This window comes from Pyrgilauda ruficollis, unplaced genomic scaffold (genome assembly GCF_017590135.1).
Source record: "Pyrgilauda ruficollis isolate IOZ18807 unplaced genomic scaffold, ASM1759013v1 scaffold4, whole genome shotgun sequence".
In the NCBI taxonomy this organism is placed as follows: Eukaryota; Metazoa; Chordata; class Aves; order Passeriformes; family Passeridae; genus Pyrgilauda; species Pyrgilauda ruficollis.
Genome location: NW_024525489.1, coordinates 9,299,774 through 9,313,331, shown reverse-complemented (window position 1 = coordinate 9,313,331; position 13,558 = coordinate 9,299,774). Strand labels below are relative to the sequence as shown.

The following is a 13,558-nucleotide window of genomic DNA, read 5'->3' as shown; positions in this document are numbered from 1 at the left end:
GGCGGTGGGGGCTGGCGGGCGGCCCCGGCGGCGCGACCTTCCCGACCCCTCCCGACCCTTCCCCTCCTTCCCCTCCTTCGGCCGCGGGGCCTCCCAGCGTGCCCCGGGGGAAGGGCAGTGTGACCTAAACGAGACTGATTTATGATTACTTTAAATTCAGTGAGGTGACAGAAAAATAATTCAGCCTGTTTCATGCTGTGCTGCGCGTTAGATCAGCGAACCCAGAGCAGGCCCGTGGAAAGGTCGGGCTGAGCTGGGAAGGGCTCCCTGCTCTGCACTGTCCCATGCCAACCCTTGTGTTGGCGCCACAGCAGGAACCGAAGCCGGAGTGGGTGGGTACAAGTCCGGGAGACTGGGACTGCCGTTTCCACCAGCAGTGCTCCTCACTCACACCTGTCTTAACTTCACATTCACCCAGAGAATTCATACTCGGCTCTGAAGCTGAAAACTTCCTGAGAACATCTGGAGGGTGCAGCAAGTGCAGCCTGTCGTGCTGAGCAAGCTTTTTGCACAGACACTTATAAAGGTGACATGATGGCAGAAAGAGCAGGGAGCTGACAGCCCGTGGAAGAATGAGTGGTGCTTTATCATGACAGTAAATCTCTTTGCACTATCGCTCTGGGGCTTTAGCAGAGTCAGGCCATGGAACACACTTAATCTTTGTATGTTGCGTATAAAGGAAACAAGATAAAATGGTAACTGTTTCTTCTGTTTTTCTCTTCTTCATGCTGGAAAAAAAACAAAAAAACAAACAACCAGTGGCCAAGAGCAAATCTAAGTAAGTGATGGTTTTCCTCACCAGTTTTTGATTACTGTTATGTTGTATCTTTACAAAATGTTAAGCTTCTCTAGATTTTTCTTTAATATGCCTGAGAGAATTCCAGTCTTTGAGTCTAGCTGCATCCTCTTAGCCATTCTGTATGCATGTCTTCTCACAGGTAAGTACAGAATGGTGTGAAACTCTCCCATGGGTTCTGAAATTGGAGCAAAGGCAGATTCTGTCCTATGGGCTGTCGCATTGAGCTCAGCAGTAATCTCCAAAGTGCCCTGCACGGGGTGGAGCACATCTCTGTGCTCTGTGATTAAAGACAGGCTGTAAATTATCCAAGTATTTTTCCTGTTGTTCACCTGTCATACCTTTTTAGCTGAGGAGAGTAAACTAAGGTGCAGTGTGGCTCTTTGTTGGCTCTGGGCATCTTAGTTTGCTCTGTAGTCCAGCTCAGCAGAGATGGTAGTGGGCTCTGGAAGAAAATTAGTCACAGTCCTCTGACCTGCGTTAAGATTGGAAAGAAAGGAATATGTACTTTGAGCACACCAGTGCTCTTACAATGTGGGCACAAGGAAACAAGATCATGTGGAGAAACTGACTTGCATCCAAAATGCTCTTTGTAATAAAATTAGCTAGACAAATCCAAGAGGCTAAACTGGTACATTTATGTGAACACATTCCTATCTTCCCATTCCCAGAAGGTGCATTCTTTGTGAGCGTTTTACACTTGATACCACCCAGGCCTGGGATCTATGGCCTTTGGAACATTTTCTGTATTTTGGTTTTTTTAAGAATCTGCCCCAGCAGAGCCAGTACCAACCACTTGCCACATTTGTGCAGATTGTTCTATTACAGAATTTCTGCACAATTGTCAGGCTTTTAAATTAAAGCACTTCCCAAGTATGTGCCTGACAGAGAGCAGTTTGACATCTCACTGTTCTACTGTTATCTGTTCATAAAAACAAACAAAGCAAACCAGGAGGTTTCTGCAAGGTGAAAAGATAGCTTTTTAAAATGGTGTTACTAATGTTAATGTAGGGATTTTTACCACACACACTCTTTTATTTTTCATCCCGATGTTTCTTTCTGTTCTTTTACAGTCCCATACGCACTCCAGGAATATGTTCTTATATTATTTATCCTTCTCCACTCCCCTTGGGTTTCTTCTTGTGCCCTGACAGCTTTCTAGTGTTTTCTGCCTCTGCTCTTGTTACATTCCTTCACAGGGGAGTAATTTTTTTGAGCAAGGTGTATTGTTTAGAATGGGCTTGGCTTCAAATGTGTGGTGCACAAGAATTTCAAGGCCTGGCCACACTGATGCCACTGGTTCCCCCAGAAAGGGGAAACTGCACAGAGGCTTTGAGGAAGTGAGTGAGAAAGGAGTCTTTGTGGTTACTGAAGCTTCACAGCACACCTGCAGTAGTGTACAGGAGAGGACAACAACCAGGGATAATCCCAAGGATATGCTCGGTCAGTTGTCTTCAGGAATCCAGTGTCTTTCTCTTTATTTTGAACTCAATAGTAAATTAGATTGCAAAGCTGAAAACGAAGAGCTTAAGGAAGTAACTGGTCAGAGCTGTACAAGTGAGGAAGAACAGGTTCGTTTTGACAGACCATTTTGTGTTAGAAACAGGAAAATACAGGAAAATGGAAAATTAGCTGAGATGTATCCATCTCTTCATTGAAATAGATGATGTAATTTACAGACAGGTTAAAGGGTTTAACATTTCTTTTGAAACTTCAGAAGATGCCCTCTGTCTGGGAAGTTGCTTGGATCTTGGCTTACTTCCAGACTGGGGTGTGTAGCAGCTTCCTCAGTCTCCTGCTCCCGCGACACCGCAGTTGCTGCCAGCCTGCCCCGCAAACCCAGAGCCCTCCAGTGGGGAAGGGGATTCCCCTGGCTGGGTTAATATCAAGCTTTTTATCTCTAGCAGGATGGATGGTGCCAAGGGGTTCTGCTTCTCCTTTCGCATGCCTCTTGTGCCAGCCTATCTGCTTAGCTTCCTCTCTGCATGAGGAAGTGATAGTCTGTGATACAGTGTTATCTACAGCCTGAACATCTTTAACTACCGTCATCCTTCCTCTCTTGCCCTTAGCTTTTAAGCCTTAGTGACTCAACTGTATGCTGATTTTCCTAATTTCTTTTTGTCTCTCCTGTTTTTATTCCTCCCACCTCACTGTTTTTTAGAGGAGTTACTTCTCTCTAGGCTTGTATCCTGTTGAGGAATTATTTACTTAAACTTGCTGCTGGAGCTTATGGTTTAGTGTTTGTCTGTGTTAAAAGTTAGCATATGTAGTTTTGATATTCCCATCCCTGAAGTTGAAATGAAGTTTCTTATGTGATTGTGCCAAGCTGTGGGTGCTGAAAGCTTGTCCATTGGCCTGTGCCCTGGCAGATACGCTGGGCCCTCACTGACACAGAGACATCCCTTGTGACTTTAGATACATTCTGGTGAGGATGAAGAGCGCTGCGGAGACAGGCTACTGCTTCAACATCAGGAGACTCCGACTGCAGGAAAAACTGGTCTTGCTGAGATACGATCCCATCGGTAAGAGCTCAGGGAAGAAGTCAGCGTGCTTTGTGTGAGCTTCTCTGACTCTGTGGGAGAAAAGATTTGAATGCAACAGGATTTTTCCCATCTAAGCAGAATATGTCATAACATGTTTCATACTCAAATGACTGTACGCTTGCTGTTCTTCATGACATTCCAGTGGGAAGTAAATGTTACCCTCATTTTACAGATTGTGGCAGTGAAACAAAGTAATGACTTGCCTGACACATCAGAGACTTTGATGACAGCCATGCCACATGTCACTGGCGAAGTCAAGTGACACAGGAGTTCTTTCATTCTGTTTCTTTGTGTGGTTTGCTAGACTGTGCTACCTCCAACAAGCAGGCACAAAGTATGCATCAACAGAAGTGTTCTGTTAAGCTGCCATGGGAGCTCTAGACCAGAAATTTTAACCACCTCTTACAAAATGGACTTTTTCTTCTAAAGAAATAGGCACAGATTCTTCCTATTCCACAAATGATATCACTCTCCAGATGGCAGTTAGTGGATTCTTTTATGTTCCCCTGGTCCTTTCAGATTTTCTCAGTTTAAAAATCTGATTTGTTGGACAGTTTATAGCACCTGCCACACTGTCTTTTGCTCACCCAGCTTTTTGAAATGCGACTAAGGGTTCAAGTTTCTGTTGCTAGCATTAAAAAGGTGAATTTAATGTTAAAAAGTTTAATGTAGGTAAACTTAGAATTTAAACCAAACCATATTAGAAATAACATAGTGTAGCTAATGCAAAATGGCTTATATAAAGTTGTAGAATATAAGAAATTTATTAAGCAGCACTAAGTAGATAATGCATGGCCAGTGGTTATATGATTCAAGCTTATTTTTTCTTGAAATGTTCTTGTTAGACAGCTACCTTTTCATTCTCAGAGCCAAGAGTACAGGAGCTTTGAGAAGCGAGAGAAACCACCAGAGAAGCAATATGCAGTTTTCAAAGGTGACAGAGGTTGTGGCTTTCCTTTTGAATTCCACACAGAAGGGGAATCTGAGATCTCTGGGATTATATTCTTGAAGAAGAAAAATTAATTATTGCATTGAAACATTGTGCAGAGTGATCCTCCAGAAGCTTTGCAACTTGTAGGGAAGTGAAGAAAGAGAAGAACTCAGAACATGTAGTAGGTTGCTGAAGAAAGCTTTGATCTTTGTAGCCTGTAGTAGAACACAAGTGAGAAATTGATGTGAGAAAGTGTTGCATGTGTGAAGGGAAGTAAATTTGAGTCTAGATAACAACTCACATCAGGAATATGTTTGGAAGCATTTCACTTGGCATGTGTTTTCACCTTATGTTTTTCTACTTTTCAGAAACCTGGGACATCCACAGAATTAAGCTTTTTAGTGAAGTAGTGGCAGGCTTGCCCAAGTTTCACTACCTCCTAACTGCAGCAACAGAATCTGTACTATCTGTAGTATTTCTTAAAACGAAACTTTTTTGTGGAAGAAGAGATTTTGTTGTGTGGATTGCTCTTGCGCAGCTTTCAAAGGAATTCATATAATGAAACTAACCAAACAGTTGACTTTCAGATGGCATTTTAAAGCTTTGCTTTGCTTTATTTGTAATTTTTGTTTTTTATTAAGGTATTGACTATGCATAACGTGCCCTTGGAGGTTTTTTTTTCCTAACACCTGCATCAGGCATTGTGGTCACAGCCAGTTTGTGCCTCACTGAGAGATCCACAGGACAATTGGTTAAGTTCTCAGTCAGTCTGTGAGGCCAACTGGATCCAACTCATCATCTGCAGTTGTTTGGGCTCTGGAGTTAAGAGTAGTAGAAAGCAGAAAGAACCTATTTTTGTCCCTACATGGAACAGCTGTGACTCAGAATAGTCACACAGAGCAGCTGTTGAGTGTTTTCAGTCACTTGCATTCTGACACTTATTCTCACAGAGGTAAAGTGGACATCTTAGGAACTAAAAATTACATGTGGTAAAGTGAAAGCACCACGAAACTCCTTCAAGAGTTGGTTAACAACAGTGCTGTGCCAGTCAGTTGCTCCACACTCACTTAAGCAGTGAAGGCAGCCAGGAGAAAAGGGACGTGGGCTGGTTGAATTGAATTTTAACACTTCAGGCTTCTTAACGGATTCTTTTTTCTTTTTTTTTTTTTTTCCCCTGTAGCAAAACAACGTGTCCTCTTCACAGAGAAGAGAAAAATTCGTTCTGTGTGAACAATGACTGGACTTGATTTATACATGAGAAGAGGATGGTCTGGGGGGAGGATGGGGTGAACACTGAATCAGAAATCCAGCAACATGGGCTGAAAAGAGAGGAAATGAACTGGGATCACCATCTCCTGTGATTTGAAGGCCATTGTGAATAAAACAATGTAGAGAGAGAAAATTCTTAATGTCTGGACATAGATCATCACAGTAACATTTATTTATCTTTTGAGTTATTTTTACAGTGCTCAATTAAAAAAAATTAAATAGCAAATCCCATTGTCTGTGTTTTCTATTGTGAAAGAGGCTGTAATCTTCAAAGGAACTATTGTTTCATAAAGCAATAAAAATTAACATTTTCCACAGCAGGAATTCAATGGCAGGATTGCAAGTTTTTCTAACCTATCAGCCACAGATACGACACTAGTGACCACGAGCTGGTGTCATTACTTGGAGGAGTAATGTTGCACCAGCTCCTTCTGAGGAAAGAAGGAATGGGAACCTAAATGAGTTTTATTTTCAGCCAGGTTAGTAGGATGGATTTTTCATTCCTGGATTTTTGTCAAACATAAAGAAAACAGACAAGGTAGTTCCCTGATGTTCTTGTAAGCTTTTCTTCCTTAATTAGCTTGCCTGTGTTTAGAGCAATGTGGCTAGAAACATTTTTCAAAGTCTACCTCAGTAGCAGTCCTGTCCTGTTTGCAGTTGGAGGGACCTTCCCGAGTGTGGGGAAGCAGAGTGCAGTGCCACACCTGAGGCACGTGGGCACAGATGGGCATAGGCTCAATATATGGGGCTTTGTTGTGAGCCAAACACCAGCCCTGGTGTTTGAGCACTGAAGGTGTAGTCTCAAAGCTAATGCTTCATGTGCTGCCATTTCACACAAGCAGTTCTGATAAAATCAAGTACAAATCCTGTCAGGAGCCCAATACCCTCCAGGTGTTTTTCTGTAAACTTCATGTAGTTCAATAGAGCACACTGTGTGGGGCCAGACAGACCTGCCGAGCTGTGTTTGAAAGATCCACCACCCGCACCCCATCTTACTGCTGTAGAATAGGAACACACACAGGATTCCTGAAATGAGAAGCAAAGAGACTCTGCTGGCCTTTCCAGTCAGCAGAGGAGAACCTCAGTGCAGTCAGGAGAATAATGCTGTCTGGTATGAGATAAAATCAGTACAGCAAGCTAGACAATCAATTAGAAAAGGTCCTGAGGCAAGTCCTTCCTGTAAGGATATGAAGATTGTGTCCCCGGTGCCTGGACGCTCACTGATGCGATGCAGTTAGACTTCCTGATCATTTCCTCCATGGATAAGTTGGGATAGTAGGCCAGGTAGAATGCCAGTGCTCCCACAAAACTGTCTCCAGCGCCCTAGAATAAAATAACAAACAAGCTGAAGTGTATTTGCACAGGGAAACAATTCAGATGCCTTTACCGGAAAGACACAAGTTGTAGCACTGATTGCAGGGGTCAGGAAATTGTTCAGGGGTTGAGTTCAATACACTTTTCTATGCCTAGGAAATTTTGCAAAGTTAAACTAATGCCACAATACTATCCTTGTGCCCAGCTGCTGCGTCAAGGTACACTATAATATTGCTTAAAACTTAAGGAAAAAGCCAAGCAAGCATGCCACTGTTCAGCAAGATGCTGTTATAAACACTGTTTTTGAAACTTCCTGTTGCTGGAGTGTCTGATTTTGATTTCTCAACCTTGATGTTTCATTAAAGCTATTTTTCTCTTATTTAACTTCCGTTTTTTATAAAGGTCAGTGGTAGAAGGGGCAGTGAAAAGGGGGAGCAAAAAATAAGCCATGTAGCTTGTGGTGTCTGTAAATTCCTAGTTGCAGAGGGATATGTTTTGACACTTCCAGAACTTAGCTGTTGTTTATTTAAAAAATCCCACTGTCATTAAAAACTAGCATTGTGTCTATCACATAAATCACTTTTATTCCTGGGGCAAGCCTTGCCACTTGTGCTGAATTTGACCATGGAGGATGAGGACGGTGATATTCACTGGGAACTCTGGCAGCCATGGTCCTCCTGAGCTACCCATCGTTCCCAAGCCATGCCCTGTGTGCCCCGTGGGAGCCCTGGGGAGGCATGGAGTACATCTGTCCCACATGGGCACCAGCCACACCCCAGCTTGCTCTGACCCTTGTGCCCAGATACCGCTGGATGTGCTCTGGTCAGCAGGGAGTGACAGCTGTTTGCCTCCCCAGAGCTTCTTAACAATAACTGTTGTTTAGCTGTTCAGTGCTGTGAAGTGTCCCCAGCAACTGGCAAAATTTAACTTGATTGATGGTCATGTTTAACTTGATTTGCTCATTTCAGTCTGCAGTGTTCTTTCCCTCTCCTCCCCTAAAACTGTCTTGATTTCTAAGGCCAGACTGATACCGGTTCTTGTTGGTACCATAAAACTGGTCCTAAGGTCCCTTTTTAATCATACTTTTATACCAGTGAAGGCATTAAACTAGGCACACTAGTATTATCTTATTTCATTCCAGATCCAGCATATGGACCACCTTCCCTGAGGGATTTTGCCTCTGTAGTTGTAATAAATAGGGCCCAAGAGTCATGCGACAAGAGCAAAGGACCTGGAAAAACTGTCAAAACAGCTCAGCAAAATTTCTAATGGAAGTTTAGACTAGGAAGTAATATTCCAGTTTTGAATACTAGTGTTTCTCAGTCTTATAGTCTTACTTGCCTTGAAATCAGCTGCATATAAAATCATTCCAGCAAAACAATGCCACTTCCACAAAAATTTGTTTCTAATGTTGCAAGGAGCTGACAGGCAGAGCAGCATGGGCACTGCAAGGGACCCTAACAGGGGTGAGCTCAGGATAGGGGCCCTACCCCAGGCCTGGCCCCTCCTTGCCCAACCGTGCCACAGTGGCTGTTTGCATTGGTGTTTCCAGTCAGAAAACTCCCTGCTTAACTCTTGCTTGGCCTGGAGTTTGAACGCTGTGTTCTATCAGGATATGATGGAGACCATGGCCTGGCAAATGACAAGTTAATAGGCAAAGCTGTACCCCTGCATGCAGCTGTAGCAGCACCTGTTTCAACAGTTCTGTATTCCTGAACATACCAGGGGCAGGTGAAGGTTTTTATCAATTTCTGTTGGGCCTTTGTCTCCCTTCTGGTTTCCGGAGTGTTCCCACAATGGCAGGTGGAGCAGGAGCAGGTGACTGCTAGTTAAGCATTGCCAGTGTCTTTTGTCTGATGCATAATACAAAAATCTCCATCCCACCTCAGAGTTTGTAATCTAATCACTGCACGATTAATTATTAAAGCTATTTTGGTGCTGTTGTTACAGACAGGAGTAGGATTTCAGCATGCAGATCTGTTCTGCTGTAGCTCTAGCAGGAAGAACATTTTTTACAGTGATCACTGGGAAATTGAAGTAGCCAAATATTTTAATGAGTAGTTCTCAGCATATCTGGTGTCAAATGGCATAAACTGTTACCTGGCAGCAGCATGGAGGAGAATAGTGTCTTTCTGGTTTTTTCTTTAATAATTGCTGCACTGTTGGCTACAGGAACAAAAAAAAAGACTAACCACGTGTCACCCAGGCCTTAGTCTGTGTGCCAGTGAGATGGAGTGTAAGTTCTCCCTGCAATGTTACAGTGGCTTTCTGCTCACAGATGATGCTCTGAGTTTGTGAGATGGCTGGGGATGTCCCTTTTAGTGTGGCTGAACAATGATAAGTGGCTCTGAAAGCAGAAAAGGGAGAGAACAGCAGACTCCCATCCAAAATGGAATAAGGCCCCCTAGCATCTTTTTGCAAGAGAAAAGATTACAGGGTGATTGGAGAATATACAGAAGGATTTGATGCCAGTAAACTTTTTCTGAAATCCTCACTTCTCATACAGAGACTGAAGCAGACAGTATCAGCAAAGCCCAGCTATCACAGACCCAAAGGGTATCATAAATGCAGTTGTTGGTAAGTGAATGTTTTGTGAGGGGGGTTTTCAACAGAGGACCTGCTGCACTGAGAACAGTGTCATGCATCAGACTGATTATGTAGATACCCTGCTCAGCCTTGCTTCTGGTCTGTGCAGACGTGACTGGTCAAACATGACTGACTAAAAGAGCAATAGCACAACTGGTTCAGCTGCAAGGTTAACTGCAGTAAGAGCTATTTTTGGCTTACAGAAACAGACCTTCCTTCTTTGGTATTGTGGATTAAAGTACATTGGGTTTGGTAGATTCAGAAAAGGTCTGCACAGAGCACTAGAAGGAACAGGCTCAGAGTAAAATCAAGATTACACAAACACTGGAATAGAAAATAGTAGATTTACATTTAGCTGTTTCAAAATTGCTCTAAGAAAAATAATTCTAACCTGCTTCACAAAAAATTAATTTGAAAATTACCAGTAAGGTGCATTGAGAGTGCCCACTGACAAAATATAAATACAGAGTATGTAATATTTTACATTCTTCAGCATTTGTCTTCTGGGAATTCTAATATGCTGCAGACTTCGAGATAATCCTCATATCCTTGAGTGCCTGGAGACAATTCATTCCATAATTATGAAAGTATAATGTATTTAACCTTTCTGTAAAGCAGGAGATGCTAGTTTGTTTGAAATAAAATAAATGGATTTTAAAATTGTTTGATATGCTGTGGCTCATTCTTAAATACAAATGTCATGGTTTTGACTAATTTTTATGGGTTTGAAGCAGTTTTGAAAACCTATTTATATTCTGTGCCACTAGTCTGTAAGGTCCTTGTTTTCCTGTGTGTCTGGAAAAGGGCATTTTTGTTTCTTACAATCCAGCACTGATTGAGAATGTGTGCCTCTAGAGAAGAGAAAACCCATGAAAACACTTCTATTTATACCTTAGCTTTTGTTAGTCCTGATTTGTCAGAAGCTGGGTTCACAACTTTAGTATACTATTTTTATACGATGCTGCCCTGAGAAGCTTTTTAAGGAAAGTGCTTTGTAAGTGGAAACTATATTGTTCAACAACCTTTCCAGTGTGTAAAGCCTTTTCCAATCCATCATGCACAGACTATTAGGATGCATTTCACTTATACAATAAGATGACTTGCTCACCAAAAAAATTTGGAGGCCAAGAGGCCAAAAGCTGCAGTTCACAGAGAGGCAGCAGTTGCACTGCCTTGTTCCAGGGCAATCTTTTGCTCAGCCTTTGCCCTCCCAGCCTGTCCTCCCGGGCAAGAGCAACAGCAATTATCGAAGAACAGGAGAGGGCTCTGCCTCCTGAAACTGACATTGTTAGTGAGCCTCAGAAAACTGTTCTCAGGTGATTTTTAAGAAGTTACAGTCCTTGTACAGTCTGGCTACTAACATGGATTCATTCCATTAAATACATTGTAAGAGCACGTTACCAAGGCCCAAAGAAACACCTGAAAAGGATGTTGTACAGCAGTACAAGAGAAATGCTTTGCCTGTAATGATGAATTCTTCATGTAGTGAATAAATCAAAACATCAATCCAAAAGCTGTCAAAAACTGCCTCATGATGTACAACCAATAACAATGCTCACAATGATGCTTATAGCCTCCAAGAAGCATTCACAGAAGTGCACAAATAAACAAAGCCTGAGGATTATGCTGATTTAGTGCAGCCTACATCCATGGCAATGCAGAGATGCCCAACGCTGTCAAAGGAACTAGGCCTTGGAGAATTACTGTTGTATTTATAGTGCTCCACAACTGTGTGATACTGGATTATGCTAAGGATGTTATCGCTCTGTCACATCTGCTCAACATTCCTTGCTGTACTTCTGCCTACTCTGTACCCAAACTGCAAATTAGTCCTATGTAACACAAAAATAGTTGTCAGCAAAGGCACTCACTATCCATTATCCATTGCTCACAAGTGGGAAAAGCCTGTGTCTCCCTACAAGAATCCCTGGGCTGTGCTTTGATGAAATGTTACTAGTAGAACTAGAGAAACATTTACAGCCTTCAGATATATTCAGATAGTTTTGTGCCATTTGGGTCTATGTCTCATCTAAGGGATAATTTCAGCTGAAATGCTCAGGGAATAAAATATCCTTTGATGACAATGTGTGGTGGGGTGACCCTGGATGGATATCAGGTGCCCACCAAAGCTACTCTGCCACTTCCCTGCTCACTTGAATAAGGGACAGAAAACAGAACAAAAGGCTTGTGGATTTGAATAAGGGCAGGCAGCAATCACCATCAAGGGCAAAAGAGGCCTGACTTAGGGAAATGACCTTACTACCAATCAGATCAGAGTAGAATAATGAGAAATAAAAGCAAATCTTAAAACACCTTCCCCCATCCTCTATTCTTCCCAAGTTTAATTTCACTTCCATTTTCTTTACCTCCACCTCACACGGCAGCAGGATGACAGAGAATGGGGATTGTGGTCAGTTCACCACATGTTTTCTTTGCTGATCCTTCCTCCTCAGGGGGAAGATTGCTCACACTCTTTCCCTGCTCCTACATGGGTTCCTGCCACAGGAGACAGTCCTACACAGAATTCTCCATGGAACATGAGTCCTACCCACAGGCTACAGTTCTTCACAAACTCCTCCAGAGTAGGTCTCTTCCCCATGGTTCAGTCCTTCAGGAACAGGCTGCTCCAGTGTGGGTCCCTCATGGGGTCGTAAGTTCTGTCAGCAAATCTGTTATAGCATGGCTCCTCTCTCCACAGGTCCTGCCAGGACCCTGCTCCAGCACAGGCTTCCTGTGGGTCACAGCCTCCTTTGGGCATTCACGTGCTCCAGAGGCTGCAGGTGGATCTCTGCATCCCAGGGACCTCCATGGGCTGCAGGGGCACAGCTGCTCCACCATGGTCTGCACCGGGGGCTGCAGGGAAATCTCAGCTCCAGAGCTGGAGCACCTCCTGCCCCTCCTTCTGCACTGACCCGGGTACCTGCACAATTGCTTCTGTCACATCTTCTCTCCTGCTCTCCAACTGTTGTTGCACAGCACTATTTTTACCCCCTCTTAAGGGGTAAAACTACATTATCCCAGAGGCACTACCACCATCATTGAAGGGCTCAGCCTTGGCCAGTGGTGGGTCCCTCTTGGAGCATTTGCTCTATCAGACATGGAGGAAGCTTCCACCAGCTTTCCAGAGAAGCCATTCTTGTAGTCCCCCACTACCAAAACCTTGGAATGAAAACCCCACTCACAGTGGCTGGATCAGTTATGCAGCTTTTGGATTTTTTATGATTTTCTTCTTCCTGAAAGAACCTATATTTATCCTCTATGTGATGGAGAATGATTTATTTCTGTAAATGTTCCTGGCTGGTTTTGGTTTTTTTTGTTTTTTTTTTTTACTTCTGCATTTATTTGGCTGTGGAATACTTCTAAAAATTATTTTCTGGGAGGTTAATATTTTCCTCTCCACATATGTCCTCATGTTTCACTGGAAAAATATTTTGTTGGTTTAAATCAAGACAATCTTTAAATTAAACTAACTTCACTATCTTGAAACTCTCCTGAAATTAAACTAATTTGACTATCTTCAAACAGTTTCCTAAAACCAAGGCCTAACAAGGGTGATTACTCCCACAGTGTCTGGGGTTGCTAATCCTGTGTGGAAGCATTGCTGTCTTTTTAGAGCACCCTGCAGATACTGGTGTGCCTCTGGACAGCTGTGCTTAAAGGAGGAGACCTACTGTTACAAGCCCCTAAAACAATAAATATTTGAAAATTACAAAGATATTTCCCACTAACACAGTTATTCCTGTATCTTTGCATGGAATTTTGAGCCAGAACAAAGAGGTAGGAAGTCCTTAACTGGCAAGTACCAAATTTAGCAATAGGAACCAAATTAACTTGAATTTGGTACTGACTAGATAGCACTGCAAAGCTACTTGGGTTGAAAATAAAGGAGAAGAACTAGGAAAAGCACACTGTATCCCAGAGCTTTAGGGTCTGGATCCCCAACTCTATTACCGGGCTTAATTTGTCCTCTGGTAACTGGGTGTTTCTGCAGTCTTGTCACAAGGAAAGAGTAGATGTTACCCTAAGCCAAATAAAAATATATAGAGAGAATTATGGTAGTGGCACTTGTCTCTTCCTTTCTTCTTCCCCCCTGCTTCCCCACAACCCACCCTCCGCCCC

General features: G+C 42.9%; 2 protein-coding genes across 2 annotated transcripts in view; one reads left to right on the top strand and one right to left on the bottom strand.

The window, feature by feature from the left end:
- Positions 1–56: 56 nt before the first annotated feature.
- Positions 57–5,765, top strand: MRPL33 (mitochondrial ribosomal protein L33). Its single transcript, XM_041477314.1, has 3 exons — positions 57–778; positions 3,212–3,318; positions 5,451–5,765. Exons 1-3 carry the CDS (start codon positions 693–695, stop codon positions 5,498–5,500), a joined length of 243 nt encoding a protein of 80 aa, XP_041333248.1. The 5' UTR covers positions 57–692; the 3' UTR covers positions 5,501–5,765.
- Positions 5,694–13,558, bottom strand: part of RBKS (ribokinase) — a 70,227-nt gene continuing 62,362 nt past the window's right edge. The window contains exon 8 of the mRNA XM_041477313.1: positions 5,694–6,862. Within this exon, the coding sequence (XP_041333247.1) occupies positions 6,689–6,862 (174 nt within the window). The 3' untranslated portion in view covers positions 5,694–6,688. The remainder of the gene's footprint in view (positions 6,863–13,558) is intronic.

Bases quoted from the DNA above. Each gene is read 5' to 3' on its own strand.
- MRPL33 (XM_041477314.1), top strand. From the start codon at position 693: ATGGTAACTGTTTCTTCTGTTTTTCTCTTCTTCATGCTGGAAAAAAAA. The intron at 779-3,211 runs GTAAGTGATGGT...TTGTGACTTTAG, and splicing joins GTGGCCAAGAGCAAATCTAA to ATACATTCTGGTGAGGATGA. The intron at 3,319-5,450 runs GTAAGAGCTCAG...TTTCCCCTGTAG, and splicing joins GCTGAGATACGATCCCATCG to CAAAACAACGTGTCCTCTTC.